The 16,565-nt window shown below is 42.4% G+C and overlaps 1 protein-coding gene across 1 annotated transcript; it reads right to left on the bottom strand.

Annotated features, from left to right (window-relative positions):
- Positions 1-353: 353 nt before the first annotated feature.
- Positions 354-13,792, bottom strand: LOC106587159 (sulfotransferase 2B1-like). Its single transcript, XM_014175239.2, has 6 exons — positions 13,178-13,792; positions 12,598-12,806; positions 12,347-12,473; positions 12,156-12,253; positions 5,733-5,913; positions 354-2,037 (listed from the first exon to the last, which is right to left on the bottom strand). Exons 1-6 carry the CDS (start codon positions 13,314-13,316, stop codon positions 1,850-1,852), a joined length of 942 nt encoding a protein of 313 aa, XP_014030714.1. The 5' UTR covers positions 13,317-13,792; the 3' UTR covers positions 354-1,849.
- Positions 13,793-16,565: the final 2,773 nt, after the last annotated feature.

Genomic DNA, 16,565 nt, shown 5'->3' with positions numbered 1-16,565 from the left:
GGATGCAATCCAAGCGTGGGCCGCGCCGGAGATGCCCAACTCGGAGAGGGTGGAGAGGAGGATCTGATGGTTCACAGTATCAAAGGCAGCAGATAGGTCTAGAAGGATGAGAGCAGAGGAGAGAGAGTTAGCTTTAGCAGTGCGGAGAGCCTCCGTGACACAGAGAAGAGCAGTCTCAGTTGAATGCCCAGTCTTGAAACCTGACTGATTAGGATCAAGAAGGTCATTCTGAGAGAGATAGCAGGAGAGCTGGCCAAGGACGGCACGTTCAAGAGTTTTGGAGAGAAAAGAAAGAAGGGATACTGGTCTGTAGTTGTTGACATCGGAGGGATCGAGTGTAGGTTTTTTCAGAAGGGGTGCAACTCTCGCTCTCTTGAAGACGGAAGGGATGTAGCCAGCGGTCAAGGATGAGTTGATGAGCGAGGTGAGGTAGGGGAGAAGGTCTCCGGAAATGGTCTGGAGAAGAGAGGAGGGGATAGGGTCAAGTGGGCAGGTTGTTGGGCGGCCGGCCGTCACAAGACGCGAGATTTCACCACTTGTCTTGCCGTGTAAGTACTAGTCAAGCAGCCGGAGTCTGAGAGCAGCAGATGAAGATTTTTGTCATTAGTTACTGAGGGGACACTCATTGGATCAGCTTGACACACTGCCTCTCATTGGATCAGCTTGACACACTGCCTCTCATTGGATCAGCTTGACACACTGCCTCTCATTGGATTAGCTTGACACACTGCCTCTCATTGGATCAGCTTGACACACTGCCGCTCATTGGATCAGCTTGACACACTGCCTCTCATTGGATCAGCTTGACACACTGCCGCTCATTGGATCAGCTTGACACACTGCCTCTCATTGGATCAGCTTGACACACTGCCGCTCATTGGATCAGCTTGACACACTGCCTCTCATTGGATCAGCTTGACACACTGCCGCTCATTGATATAAACTGTGATCGGAGGATTATGACCTTTTGTTAGTGTTCGCATAACTTCCTCATCTTGGTCCCATGAGCTGACAGCTTGACAGACCCAAGAGGGATAGGGACACATGTTACTTGGAACTCACCACTTGTGAAATAATAGACCACTTCCTCTTTGACTAAACCACTTCCTATACTTGTGTTGCTGATACATGTCACTTGGGGACAGAGTTCATGCTGACCCCCAGCAACAGCTCTGCCACACGCCTTTGTAATGGAATCCAGTGGTGAATCCTGACGTCCCTGACAGCTGACCACAAGACCCATGACGCACAAGCCCCCGCAAAGACAACTTCAACAACCAACCCAGACTGAATAACATGACACGCATTAGGTGGACATACTGTATATGGTTGTATATTTTAGCCGCATCAATGAGACAACCGCAGCACTATGATAAAGGCACTTGACCGCAATATCTGGTCGGTGAGACAGTACTGTCTTGAACGCTTTCATAACACAACTCACCATCTTTCACATTATTTTAGTTGAGCAGCACATGGAATCTGGGATTAGATAGGCCTAATGATGATATATGCCCATATGTTAGCATCAGTCACATAGTTTCCCAACAACTCAGGGCTATAAACCTTACTGATGGAAATACAGTCCGTAGATGAGCTATATATGGGAAATCCAGGTTGTTCGGAATCAAGCTATGTGACTGATGTAACAACAGCTTTTTATGTACACGTCAGCCTTTCTGGAGTTAATATATCAGCCCTTCTGCTTGATGCACTGCCACACACTGGGAGGATTTCCAATGCGTCAATGTCAGGGAGTTAAATGTGTGACCCTCTCGGATCCCATCAACAGGCTAATGAGAGGGACCGGCGGACAGCACTAGCTAGGGAGGAGACATGGTTTATTCATCTAGGTATTGCTAGATAGGGCCCTATCCTGATCCCCAGAAGCCTGTCCTCCTCCTCCTCCCCCACAGGACTCAGGAGGACACTCCCACATGAAGGTCAGGGGACAGTCTTGCATCTGGTAGCTGTAGACGGTGTCGAAAAGACCAATCTGCTCCTCTGTGAAAGTGTTTCTCCAGTCACCAATTTTACCTGTAAACAGAACAAAGCCTTCATTGTTATGGCCAATCTCTCTCAACAGCACTGTAATTTTTTAAATTTTTATTAGGATCCCCATTAGCTAAGGCCATAGCGCTAGCTAATCTTCCTGGGGTCCAACACCAATTAACAAGATATTACAAACAACCACAATCAAGACTTCACAAACATTCAACAAGTTGACAATACAGATAATTAAAATACCTGACAGTAAACACATTTAACATTCAGTTTATACTTTCTATTTGCTGTCCAGTCATATGGTCTATCGCATTAGATGTTCTTTTATTTTTTTTCTTGAAGGTGGATTTACTTTTGCCTGAGAAATATGGATTGGTAAAAAATTTCATTCAGCTATAGTTCTATATAAAACTGTAGATTTAAGGCGATTTGTCCTTGGCTTGAGTTGTTTTAGCTGCCCTGAATTTGTCTGTCTGGTTTGGTGGTTATGCGTGTTGCTAGTATGTACTAATTGGACTGAAAAATACTGTGGTTTTTTGAAAAATATAACATTCCTAAAGAAAATAAGAAGACTAGATAGTAATTTGTTTTTAACGTGAAGCCATGAGAGATTCTGATGCATTTTAATAATATTCATTCGGTTAGAGCAATGAAGAGGTAATCTACCAGCCCTGTTTTGAGCCATTTGGAGCTTTTTTATATCTTTCTTTGCTGCAGATTGACCATATAACTGGACAGTACTCTAAGTGTGATAGGACCAGGGATTGACCATATAACTGGACAGTACTCTAAGTGTGATAGGACCAGGGATTGACCATATAACTGGACAGTACTCTAAGTGTGATAGGACCAGGGATTGACCATATAACTGGACAGTACTCTAAGTGTGATAGGACCAGGGATTGACCATATAACTGGACAGTACTCTAAGTGTGATAGGACCAGGGATTGACCATATAACTGGACAGTACTCTAAGTGTGATAGGACCAGGGATTGAATCACCTGATTCAGAGTGCTAGATGTTACATAGTCTGAACATTTTCTTGTAACAGCAATTCCCTAACCCATCTTAATAACAATGTTATCTATGTGTTCTGACCATGATAAAGCTGCGTCCAATATGACACCTAGCAGTTTTTTTTCACTTGCTCTACATGTGTTCTATTCATCAACACATTCAATTGGGGGTCATCAGCAAGCATATATCTAGAACCAAATACAATACATTTAGTTTTAGAAATGTTCAACACCAACTTGTTCATATCAACCCACTCAGACACCATTCTTAATTCACTGCTCAGTACATCTGTTAGCTCATTACATTCTGATGCTGCACTATACATTGTAGAGTCATTAGCATACATGACCACTCTTGCTTTGTTCATTACTGAAGGTAAATCATTAGTAAAGATAGAGTAGAGTAGTGGGCCTAGGCAGCTTCCTTGAGGAACACCACAATGTATATCTTTACTATTTGAAAAGCTACCATTAAAGAACACTTTTTGACTTCTCCTGGATAGATAGCTTTCCATCCAGGATAGAGCTGCATCCTAAAACCATAACATTTTAGTTTTCCTATTAACAGTTCATGATCAATTACATCAAAAGCAACACTGAAATCCAGCAACATTGCACCAACTAACTTCCTATCATCCATACTCTTTAACCAATCATCTGTCATTTGTGCTAAGGCCGTAATCGTAGAATGCCCTTCTTTGTATGCATGCTGGAAACCTGTTCAGACCATTAAATGAGAAATAATCCTTGATTTAAACAGATACAATTTTTTCCAGTAATTGACTTAACACAGGCAGCAAGCTTATATGATGACTATTAGGAGCAGTGAATGCAGATTTTTTATCCTTAGGTAGTGGAATAACCTTTAACTCTTTCCAGACTTCTGGGCACACCCCATACATAAAGCACTTATTAAAAGTATGAGAGATTGGTGTAGATATTTGATTAGCTGTAACTCTAAGCAATTTGGCATCTAGATTATCTGTACCAGGCGACTTGTTATCTGAAAGAGACAACAGCATCCTTTCTACCTCTTCCCTTTCTACTTGAAATTTGAACCTGCATTGCCTCTCCTTCATGATACAATCTTTTACAAGGGTATATGACATGGAGCAATCAGTTGGAATCATAGCATTCCTCAACTTGTCCACTTTGCCTGTAAAATATTAATTCAAGTAGTTTGCGATGTCATGTGGTTTTGTAATAAATATACCCTCTGATTCAATAAAAGAGGCAGACGTTTGAATTCCTACCCATAATAGTGTTCAACGTTCTCCACAGCTTTTTCCCATCACCCTTTACTTCATCAATTTTGTGCTGATAGAATCCCTTCTTGTTTCCTTTGTTTAGCTTGGTCACAAGATTTCTTAATTTACAATAACTTTGCTTATCAAACAAGGTACCAGATTTATCATCATAATGTTGCTCATTAAATTTCTCAGCTCATCATCAATCCATGGGGCACCATTTGACCTCGCAGTGCATTTTCTTAAACCTCACTAGGGTAGGGGGCCCTATTTTTACCTCCGGATGAAAAGCGTGCCCAAAGTAAACTGCCTGCTACTCAGGCCCAGAAGCTAGGATATGCATATAATTGATAGATTTGGATAGAAAACATTTGGATGCAAGTTTACAAAACTGTTAAAATAATGTCTGTGAGTATAACAGAACTGATATGGCAGGCGAAAACCTGAGAAAGATCCATCCAGGAAGTGGGACTTTTTTCTTTTTGTAGTTTTCTATTGAATGCCATTACAGTATCCATTGCACTTCCTATGGCTTCCACTAGATGTCAACAGTCTTTAGAAATTGTTTCAGGCTTGTATTCTGAAAAATGAGGGAGTAAGACCACTTTGAATGAGTGGACCATTCAGTGTCCCAGAGGTTTTTCATCCGCACGACGAGAGCACGCCTTTCTTGTTTTCCTTTTATATTGACAAAGCTATTGTCCGGTTGAAATGTTATTGATTATTATGACTAAAAAGAACCTGAGGATTGATTATAAACATCGTTTGACATGTTTCTACGAACTTTACTGATACTTTTCGGATATTTCGTCTGTCTGTTGTGACTGCCTTTGAGCCTGTGGATTACTGAACAAAACGTGCGAATATATATGGATATAAAGAGGGACTTTATCGAACAAAACAAACATTTATTGAGTAAATGGGAGTCTTGTGAGTGCAACCATATGAAGATCATCAAAGGTAAGTGATTAATTTTATCACTATTTCTGACTTGTGTAACTCCTCTACTTGGCTGGTAACTGTTTGTAGTGATTTGTCTGCTGGGCGCTGTTCTCAGATAATCGTATGGTATGCTTTTGCCATAAAGCCTTTTTGAAATCTGACACCGTGGTTGGATTAACAAGACGTTAATCTTTAAACCGATGTATAACACTTGTATGTTTTATGAATTTTTATCATGAGTATTTCTGTTTTTGAATTTGGCGCTCTGCAATTTCACTGGATGTTGGCCAGGTGGGATGATAGCGTCCCACACCCCCTAGAGAGGTTGGGACGTGCTTATCAGCTATACTCATAAATAATTTCATAAACAAACTTAGCGACATTTCAGGATCATCCTTCCTACATACTTCTAACCATACTGTGAGTGCAGGGGAGGTCTATGGTACTGTTCTATCCTTCTGACACTGACTGACACACAACTCTAGTCAGGATTGTACTCCTGTTGAGCAAGGGAGCCTCACCTTTCCTCATGAATTTGCCTTTGCTGTGGTCCATAATCTCCTTTGGGATCAGAGTGTAGTTCACCATGGCGTTATCTCTCATGCTGCTGAAGCTGCAGTGTCTCAGGGAGTTGGTTAACTCCTCGCCCACCAGGGGGCACTGCAGGAAAGAGCTGATCCTCTCCATCGAGCCTTGCAGGTCCTGAGGAAAGTCAATACTCTTATTATAGATATGGACAAAGAGGGTGGTTTTCACAAAAGGCTGAATTGATCCTCTATGTCTAGTCTATCAACAACATTTGTGGCATACTAAGAGATGCTCATTAGGTTGGAAACAGTTGGTTGGTGCAACTCCAAGATGGCGTAGCAGTGCAGACGTTGTTTGTCTTTCTCCCATGTAAATTTTGTATTTTTCGTCTTTTTTGTATATATTTCAAAATATTTTCAATATCTTTTTCCATTTTTAAAAATTAAATATATCTTCCGGCAATATCTTCTTCTCTCCATATCCCCGGATTTCTACCGCAAGCTCTGGACATTTACACCTGGATCTTGCAGCTAGCTAGCTGCTATCCGAGTGATTATTGGCTAACGTCGGTCCCGGCGCTAACATCAATTATTCCGGAGCTAGCCAGCTGAAGAGTTCCATCAGCCACTCCTGGGCTACAATCACCTATCCGGACCTGTTTTACTGCCGATGCGGAGCCCCATCGGGCCTTCACGACTGGACTACCGACGTTATCTGCCCGAGGGAGTTATCCAACTGGACGCCTGAACACCTGAACGCCCATCTGCGGCCAGCTAATCGTTAGCTGTCTTATCGGCTGCTATCTGAATAGGTCTATCGGCCAATTTTCTTGGGCCACTATAACTATTTTGCCAATTGGATTGGTCCCCTCTACCACACGGAACCCCACTAATCTACCGACGGAAACGCACTAGGTGGCTAATAACAGACCATCTTCTGCCAACTTGCTACCCATGGCCCGGCTAGCTGTCTGAATCGCCGTGACCGCAACCGACCTCACTACTCACTGGACCCTTTTGATCACTTGGGTTAGCATGCCTCTCCTTAATGTCAATATGCCTTGTCCATTGCTGCTCTGGTTAGTGTTAATTGGCTTATTTCACTGTAGAGCCTCTAGCCCTGCTCAGTATACCTTATCCAACCTCTCAGTTCCACCACCCATACATGCGATGACATCACCTGGTTTCAATGATGTTTCTAGAGACAATATCTCTCTTATCATCACTCAATGCCTAGGTTTACCTCCGCTGTATTCACATCCTACCATACCTTTGTCTGTACATTATACCTTGAAGCTATTTTATCGCCCCCAGAACCCTGCTCCTTTTACTCTCTGTTCCGGAAGTCCTAGACGACCAATTCTCATAGCTTTTAGCCGTAACCTTATCCTACTCCTCCTCTGTTCCTCTGGTGATGTAGAGGTGAATCCAGGCCCTGAAGTGCCTAGCTCCACTCCTATTCCCCAGGCGCTCTCTTTTGATGACTTCTGTAACCGTAATAGCCTTGGTTTCATGCATGTTAACATTAGAAGCCTCCTCCCTAAGTTTGTTTTATTCACTGCTTTAGCACACTCTACCATGTCCTAGCCGTGTCTGAATCCTGGCTTAGGAAGACCACCAAAAACTCTGAAATCTCCATCCCTAACTACAACATTTTCAGACAAGATAGAACAGCCAAAGGGGGCGGTGTTGCAATCTACTGCAGAGATAGCCTGCAGTTGTGTCCTACTATCCAGGTCTGTACCCAAACAATTTGAACTTCTACTTTTAAAAATCCACCTCTCTAAAAACAAGTCTCTCACCGTTGCCGCCTGCTATAGACCACCCTCTGCCCCCAGCTGTGCTCTGGACACCGTATGTGAACTGATTGCCCCCCATCTACCTTCAGAGCTCGTGCTGCTAGGTGACCTAAACTGGGACATGCTTAACACCCCAGCCATCCTACAACCTAAGCTTGATGCCCTCAATCTCACACAAATTATCAATGCACCTTCCAGGTACCACCCCAAAGCCGTAAACACGGGCACCCTCATAGATATTATCCTAACCAACTTGCCCTCTAAATACACCTCTGCGGTTTTCAACCAAGATCTCAGTGATCACTGCCTCATTGCCTGCATCCGTAACGGGTCAGCGGTCAAACGACCTCCACTCATCACTGTCAAACGCTCCCTGAAACACTTCAGCGAGCAAGCCTTTCTAATCGACTTGACCCAGGTATCCTGGAAGGATATTGACCTCATCCCTTCAGTAGAGGAAAATAAGCATGCCCCATTCAAGAAATTTAGAACCAGGAACAGATATAGCCCTTGGTTCTCTCCAGACCTGACTTCCCTTAACCAACACAAAAACATCCTGTGGCGTTCTGCATTAGCATCGAACAGCCCCCGTGATATGCAACTTTTCAGGGAAGTTAGAAACCAATATACACAGGCAGTTAGAAAAGCCAAGGCTAGCTTTTTCAAGCAGAAATTTGCTTCCTGCAACACAAACTCAAAAAAGTTCTGGGACACTGTAAAGTCCTTGGAGGATAAGAGCACCTCCTCCCAGCTGCCCACTGCACTGAGGATAGGAAACTCTGTCACCACCGATAAATACACTATAATTGAGAATTTCAATAAGCATTTTTCTACGGCTGGCCATGCTTTCCACCTGGTTACCCCTACCCCGGTCAACAGCTCCGCACCCCCCGCAGCTACTTGCCCAAACCTCCGCAGCTTCGCCTTCACCCAAATCCAGATAGCAGATGTTCTGAAAGAGCTGCAAAACCTGGACCTGTACAAATCAGCTAGGCTAGACAATCTGGACCCTCTCTTTCTAAAATGATGCTCCGCCATTGTTGCAACCCCTATTACCAGTCTGTTCAACCTGTCTTTCGTATCGTCCGAGATCCCTAAAGATTGGAAAGCTGCCGCGGTCATCCCCCTCTTCAAAGGGGGGGACACTCTTGACCCAAACTGCTACAGACCTATATCTATCCTACCCTGCCTCTCTAAAGTCTTCGAAAGCCAAGTCAACAAACAGATTACCGACCATTTCGAATCCCACCGTACCTTCTCCGCTATGCAATCTGGTTTCAGAGCTGGTCATGGGTGCATCTCAGCCACGCTCAAGGTCCTAAACGATATCTTAACCGCCATCGATAAGTAACAATACTGTGCAGCCGTATTCATTGACCTGGCCAAGGCTTTCGACTCTGTCAATCACTGTATTCTTATCGGCAGACTCAACAGCCTTGGTTTCTCAAATGACTGCCTAACCTGGTTCACCAACTACTTCTCAGATAGAGTTCAGTGTGTCAAATCGGAGGGCCTGTTGTCCGGACCTCTGTCAGTCTCTATGGGGGTACCACTGGGTTCAATTCTCGGGCCGACTCTTTTCTATGTGTATATCAACGATGTCGCTCTTGCTGCAGGTGATTCCCTGATCCACCTCTACGCAGATGACACCATTCTGTATACATCTGGCCCTTCTTTGGACACTGTGTTAACCTCTATGGGCTAGGTGGGACGCAAGCGTCCCACCCGTGGTGCACTCCATCAACAGCAGGTGCATTTCAAGAGCGGCAAATTTGAATCCAAATAAATGTCAAAATTCAAATTTTTCAAACATACAACTATTTTACACCCTTTGAAAGATAAACATCTCCTTAATCTAACCACGTTTTACGATTTCAAAAAGGTTTTACGGCGAAAGCATAAATTTAGAGTATGTTAGGACAGTACATTTACAAGAGTTGTGTGTAATGTTTTGTCAATTCAAAGACAGGGTCACCAAAACCATAAAACCAGCTAAAATGATGCACTAACCTTTTACAATCTCCATCAGATGACACTCCTAGGACATTATGTTAGACAATGCATGCATTTTTAGTTCTATCAAGTTCATATTTATATCCAAAAACAGCGTTTTACTATGGCATTGATGTTGAGGAAATCGTTTCCCTCCAATAACCGGCAGTCAAGTCAGTACCACAAATTAAATAATTAAAATTAGAAAACATTGGTAAAATATTATATTGTCATTTAAAGAATTATAGATTTACATCTCTTGAACGCAATCAACTTGCCAGATTTAAAGATAACCTTACTGGGAAATCACACTTTGCAATAATCTGAGCACTGCGCCCAGAAAAATACGCGTTGCGATACAGACTAGACGTCATGTTGGGGAGATCTAAAATCGAAAATACTATGTAAATAATCCATTACCTTTGATTCTCTTCATCAGATGTCACTTCCAGGTATCACAGGTCCATAACGAATGTAGTTTTGTTCAAAAAAGCTCATCATTTATGTCCAAAAATCTCCGTCTTGTTAGCACATGACCTAAGCCAGCTGGACTTCTCGTCATGAACGAGGGGAAAAAATATATTTACGTTCATTCAAACATGTCAAACGTTGTATAGCATAAATCATTAGGGCCTTTTTTAACCAGAACATGAATAATATTCAAGGTGGACGAATGCATTCTCTTTTATACCGTATTGGAACGAGGGTACCCAACATGAACTCGCGCGCCAGGTGTCTAATGGGCCATCATCGTTCCAAGGCTCTTGTTCGGTCAGATCTCCCTCCAGAAGACTCAAAACACTTTGTAAAGGCTGGTAACATCTAGTGGAAGCAATAGGAAGTGCCAAAATATTCCTCAGCCCCTGTGTTTTTCAATGGCATAGGTTTAAAGGTAATACAACACATCAGGTATCCACTTCCTGTCAGAAAATGTCTCAGGGTTTTGCCTGCCAAATGAGTTCTGTTATACTCACAGACACCATTCAAACAGTTTTAGAAACTTTAGAGTGTTTTCTATCCATATATAATAAGTATATGCATATTCTAGTTACTGGGTAGGATTAGTAACCAGATTAAATCGGGTACATTTTTTTTATCCAGCCGTGCAAATACTGCCCCCTAGCCCTAACAGGTTAACAAACCTCCAAACGAGCTTCAATGCCATACAACACTCCTTCCGAGGCCTCCAACTGCTCTTAATCACTAGTAAAACTAAATGCATGATTTTCAACCGATCGCTGCCCGCACCCGCCGTCCGACTAGCATCACTACTCTGGACGGTTCTGACTTAGAATATCTGGACAACTACAAATACTCTCCTTTCAGACTCATATTAAACATCTCCAATCCAAAATTAAATCTAGGGTCTGCTTCCTATTTTGCAACAAAGCCTCCTTCACTCATGCTGCCAAACATACCCTCGTAAAACTGAATCCTACCGATCCTCGACTTCGGTGATGTAATTTACAAAATAGCCCCCAACACTCTACTCAGCAAACTGGATGCAGTCTATCACAGTGCCATCCGTTTTGTCACCAAAGCCCCATCTACCACCCACCACTGCGTCCTGTATGCTCTGGTTGGCTGGCCCTCTCTACATATTCGTCACCAGACCCACTGGCTCCAGGTCATCTATAAGTCTTTGCTAGGTAAAGCTCCGCCTTATCTCAGCTCACTGGTCACCATAACAACACCCACCCGTAGCACGCGCTCCAGCAGGTATATCTCACTGGTCATCCCCAAAGCCAACACCTCCTTTGACCGCCTTTCCTTCCAGTTCTCTGCTGCCAATGACTAGAACGAATTGCATAAATCGCTGAAATTGGAGACTTATATCGCCCTCACTAACTTTAAGCATCAGCTATCTGAGCAGCTTACCGATCGCTGCAGCTGTACACAGCCCATCTGAAAATAGCACATCCAATCTACCTACCTCATCCCCATATTGTTTTTATTTACTTTTTTGTTCTTTTGCACACCAGTATTTCTACTTCCACATCATCATCTGCACATCTATCACTCCAGTGTTAATTTGCTAAATTGTAGTTACTTCGCTACTATGGCCTATTTATTGCCTTACCACCTCATGCCATTTGCACACACTGTATACAGACTTTTTCTATTGTGTTATTGTGTACTTCTGCTTATCACACGTGTCACTCTGTGTTGTTGTTTGTGTCACACTGCTTTGCTTTATCTTGGCCAGGTTGCAGTTGTAAATGAGAACTTGTTCTCAACTGGCCTACCTGATTAAATAAAGGTGAAATAAAAATTAAAAAATAAACAGTGAATATCTACAACGCAAGCATTTATTTTTCCTAAAGCTATGTTCACGTAGTATTTCATAATGTCACTTAAAATAGCATTTCACAAAGGTCTATTTATAATCTATGACTAATATTTTCATGTCTGAAGGATAGCCTATTTCTGTAGTTAACACAACCTCAGAGACTCTTGAGACTGTAATACAACTGCTGTGATGCAAGTGTTGTGTTCTGATGCGCTTAAATGGACATATGGTTAGGGGTGACACAACTGCAATGAGGAAGAGAGAATGTAATGGGATGTTTGCAATTGATGACATCAACAATACATAGCAGACAGTGATAGACAAGAGTTATCCTACCAGCCACATCTCCTCATAAGAGATATAAAGAACATTTGCCAAGACTCCTGTTTGACTCGTCCAGCCTTTCACATGATCGAACCAGGACCCATAACTCACTGTAAAAAGGGTAAACGTTGGATTAGATCTGACATAACAGTAGGATTAAATCCCAGAATTGCTCAAGGTACAAATCATTAGTGTCAACTCACCTGATCCCTCCAGAAAACTACCCAGAAACTCATCAAATGAATTGGGTTCTGGGAGGAACTTGGCCATTTTATGGAAGTGGTAATATGACACAACAACATCTTTGGGGTTTCTGGCGACATAGATGACCTGAGAGTCGGGGTGGAGATAGTGTCACTAACTATCAATATATTATTTCCATTAGAGTTGCTTTACAAAATAGGAAATGTCTCACAGCTTTGAGAATAGTCTCTTCAACATAACCACATCCTACCTTAGCTTTGGAGCCCTGGAGTGCAGAAGCCAGCAGGTTGTAGGGCAGGTGAGTGGTGATGATTCGGTGCCCCTGGGTGGCCTCCAGCACCTTTGCACTGTAATGCTGTTCCAGCCAGGGGGCTCGGGCCCAGTTGGGCACCGTTTTGGAGAGTTGTGGGTCCCCTCTGTTTTTCACAAGAGTGACAATCTCCTGCATCCAGGTAGTCCCTTTAACCAGAGATCACAGAGGGAAAGAAAGAAGAGAGTTAAAGAGAGAGAGAGAGAGAGAGAGAGAAGAGAGAACTGTACATCTAATACCTCTGTCTTCATTGAATCCCTCTCTAAACCACTACTTCCATAAAGACAGATGGTCTGAGAGAAGTGGATCTTGAAAGCAATTAATCATTGAGAAGTAAAACCAACAGTAACAATACAATAACCTACTGGAGTCTGTGCATATACAGTTATTAAAACCCTGACCGTTTGCTTCAACTGCAAAGTGTGTGAACGAGGGAGAAGTACTGTAGTTGGCTAGTGTTGCAGCATGTCTAATGTGTTGTGACTCCGAGCAGTGGTGTTACAGAGCTGTCCTGTCTCACCTGATTTGGGGTAGGTGGCGATGACAGTGTCACTGTCCTGGAACTGGAAGTGGAGGGCACACTTCAGGGAGTCCTGGGTGTGAATGTGCCCAGGGAATGAGATGTGATGGAAGGTCTCTGTCACGTCCAGCCTGGCCATGTCTGTCTGCCTGTGTCTGCTTGTCTACCTAACTGCCTGTCTCTCTGTCTGTTTTTCTGACTATCTGTGAGGAGGGAAGTGTGAGATGATCTGGCTTCCTACAGACCTTAAATAGCCAAGCAGTACGATACAACGGGAACTGTAAGAGGAACTCGTGGGAGAAAAGCTGAGTAGATGTCGCTGTAGAAATCGTTTAAAAAGTCTGGGAATTTCCAAGGAAAACCTTTACTGTACGGTAGGTACTGGTACTACGGGAATTACCTGGTACTACGGGAATTACCCGTAGTACCAGATAGATCATTTTCTTTTGTACACCTGAAGTTGGGGCTGAGGAAAATTATCCGCACTGCCTGTACATAGAAACTGTCTGGTGGTCTGGGTCGTAAAGCTGGAATCCTTAGTTGCTACATAAATTTTTGGACTTAGAAATTAATTATATATACTCAATGATGCTTAAAGAATATAACTTATAAATGCCTCATGAGCTCAGTTCAACTGTCGTACCCCATCAGAACACAAAATACAGGTTTGTATTACTCTACATTTACATTGTTTACAAACAAACAAACACTATATAGCCTCAAAACATGGTTAAAGGCCCAGTGCAAAAATATTTTTCCCCCTATGTTTTATATATATTTCCACACTATGAGGTTGGAATAATACTGTGAAATTGGAGAAATTATGATAATACCCTTTAAGTGTAAGTGCTGTTTGAAAAGACCACCTGAAATCTCAGCCTGTTTTGGTGAGATGGAGTTTTGACCTGCCTGGTGACATCATCTAGCAAAATTCTTGCTTGAGAAATTGCTATTTGCTTAGAAGCTATTTTTGTTTCATTTTGAACATTTTAATTGAAAACAATCGCAGTAAGGTATTTAATTGTAACTAATAAATGATTTAATATTGAGATAAAAATGGCTGCATTGGACCTTTAAGGGCTCCTCTTTTCCATCCTTACAGTGGAAATTCAGTGTTACAGAATGATTGAAATTTAAAGGCGATGTTCCTGCGTTAGTGGTGACAGCATTCACGGTAAACACTGCATGTGTCGGCTCAATCGGAAATTACCTTTACATTTATATTGCGCAATCTGTAATGCTCCAGCAATACAAATCGAATAGAGCCCAAAACTATCATTTTGATATCATTGATGGTCCATCCTTGCATCCATAGCTCTGTCTATAAGTTTGAGAGTGGTTACATTTCTCCAAGCCCATCCCTCAGATTTTTACCAAAACACAGGCAGGGTGGCCACTTTGTTATTGTTTCAATTAAGGATTCTAGCTTTAATACTACAGTACTCTCTGCCAGACTGCAGGATTTGCTTGATTCATGACGAGGGTGACTGGGGGTCCCTGATTATACTACAGTGTTGAGTTTTATTTTTGCCACTGTTTAATTGACTCAAGGACGAGAGTTGTTAATGATGAGCGAAGAGTCCTGAGGGCGCCCTAAGGATGTTTTATCTAAGAGTTGATTATCATAATGCAAACAAGTCATGACCTTCGCAGCTCATCTCCATGGTCATGGATGGATAAGACCCAAGGCTCTCTTTACTGCTCCTGATAGAGAGCTGACTGTAATCTGATTCAAATTAACCTCTTACCTCCAAACACTTATCTTAAGAGTAGACTTCTAAGTAACCATCAATAAGAGGCTATTATGGGACGGTCCTCACGATAATCAGGGTGATAAGCTAATGGTATCCATAAAAATTCTGAATTCAGTCATAAATGAATAAACCAATACAGCGGCCTTGCGGCTAGAGTGTCTGCACTGAGATGGGTGGTTCCATCCCTGGTCAAGTCATACCAGGGATTGAACCTCATGCCTCTCTGCTTGGCACTCTGCATTAAGGAAATGGATTGGGGTTGAGGTCCTGCGACCGACTAGCGTCATGTCCATGGGGTGTACTTGCTCCTCGTTCTGGCTCGGACAAGGCTTACTTGTCTAAGGCTTTACTATTTAGGATTATTAGGAATACCTGTAATGTATCATGTGCTATTTAGCAGCAAAAGTTTCCAGGTGTAAACTCAACATGTCTGAATGTTCCTGACCTGAGCCCTCTATCTTCCAGATCCCATATAGAACAGTGAGAGGATGAAAGAAAAGGTCTTGAGAAGACCACAGAAAACCCCGGATTAGCTGAGTCAACCGTTCATTATGCCTTAATTCAGAGTGGGGCTCCAGAAATATGGACGTACACAGACCACTCTGCTCAACACGTATGTGGGCCACAATCATCTGTGAACACGAGTGGTCTAGATGAGCATTTATACAGCCAAGGATCCACAAGGGACTTGCTATAGGGTACAGATAAAGGATCTTAATTTGACCAGTTTCTCACAGTAGGAAAATAATCCTACAGCAACAGGAAATGTGAATTATTGTATGGATTATAATTATTGGACATTTTTGTAGGGGTTGATAAAGTTTTAGTTAGGATAAATCAAGTCTGACATTTTTAAGTGGAAATTACAAACTTTATAAGCCTTTTAAAACCTCGAATACAGTAGAAGTTTGCATTTCCTGACTTCTCTGCCGGCAGCATTTCCTGACTTCTCTGCCGCCAGTACGCACCCCTTACAGTTAGAGAGCTACCATGAAGCAGAAGCTGTGCAGCGACAGCATAGCAAAGCAGCATAGTCTGGTTAAAGTGTGGCCTAAGAGGGATTAAAGCAAGAATGACAAGAATGTTCCTCTATAATTATAATTTTCACTGAGGGTGCAGAGGTTAACCTTGTGTGAATTGAAGAATTGTGTGTTTACTCATGAGCATACATTTTTTTTCTATTTTTACTGATGTTTATTTAAAAAAATTTTTTTTACAAATGTTGTAATTTAGCAGATGCTCTTATCCAGAGCAATTAGGGTTAAGTGCCTTGCTAAACTGCACATTGACAAATGTTTCACCTAGTTGGCTCAGGGATTCAAACCAGCAACCTTTCGTTTACTGGCCCAACACTCTTAACCACTAGGCTACTGTACCTGTTGCCCTGTGTTGTCGAAAATTCATACTGAGAGACTTTGTCATTTCTTCAAACTATCATCTTTATTTAATATCAATTCATTATTGCAATAATGAGACTAGTCAACCCAACAGTATTGACTTTTGGGCCCAGTAGCCTAACCTTTACAGACAATGCAGTTTCTATATGGTTGGCACTAAAGATGCTTATCTGCCTCTGGTGTTGTTTCTCAGATGCAAGAATGAATAGACACAATAAGGGTTTTGTTCTATACAAT

This window comes from Salmo salar, chromosome ssa26 (genome assembly GCF_905237065.1).
Source record: "Salmo salar chromosome ssa26, Ssal_v3.1, whole genome shotgun sequence".
In the NCBI taxonomy this organism is placed as follows: domain Eukaryota; kingdom Metazoa; phylum Chordata; class Actinopteri; order Salmoniformes; family Salmonidae; genus Salmo; species Salmo salar.
The sequence above is the reverse complement of the archived record's forward strand: the minus strand, read 5'-3'. Positions and strand labels throughout refer to the sequence as shown.

Coding starts and splice junctions, on each gene's coding strand:
- LOC106587159 (XM_014175239.2), bottom strand. CDS start 13,316: ATGGCCAGGCTGGACGTGACAGAGACCTTCCATCACATCTCATTCCCT. Junction 5,914..12,155: donor CTTATGAGGAGATGTGGCTG/GTAGGATAACTC, acceptor GACTTTCCTCAG/GACCTGCAAGGCTCGATGGA. Junction 2,038..5,732: donor AGGCAAATTCATGAGGAAAG/GTGAGGCTCCCT, acceptor TTCTGTTTACAG/GTAAAATTGGTGACTGGAGA.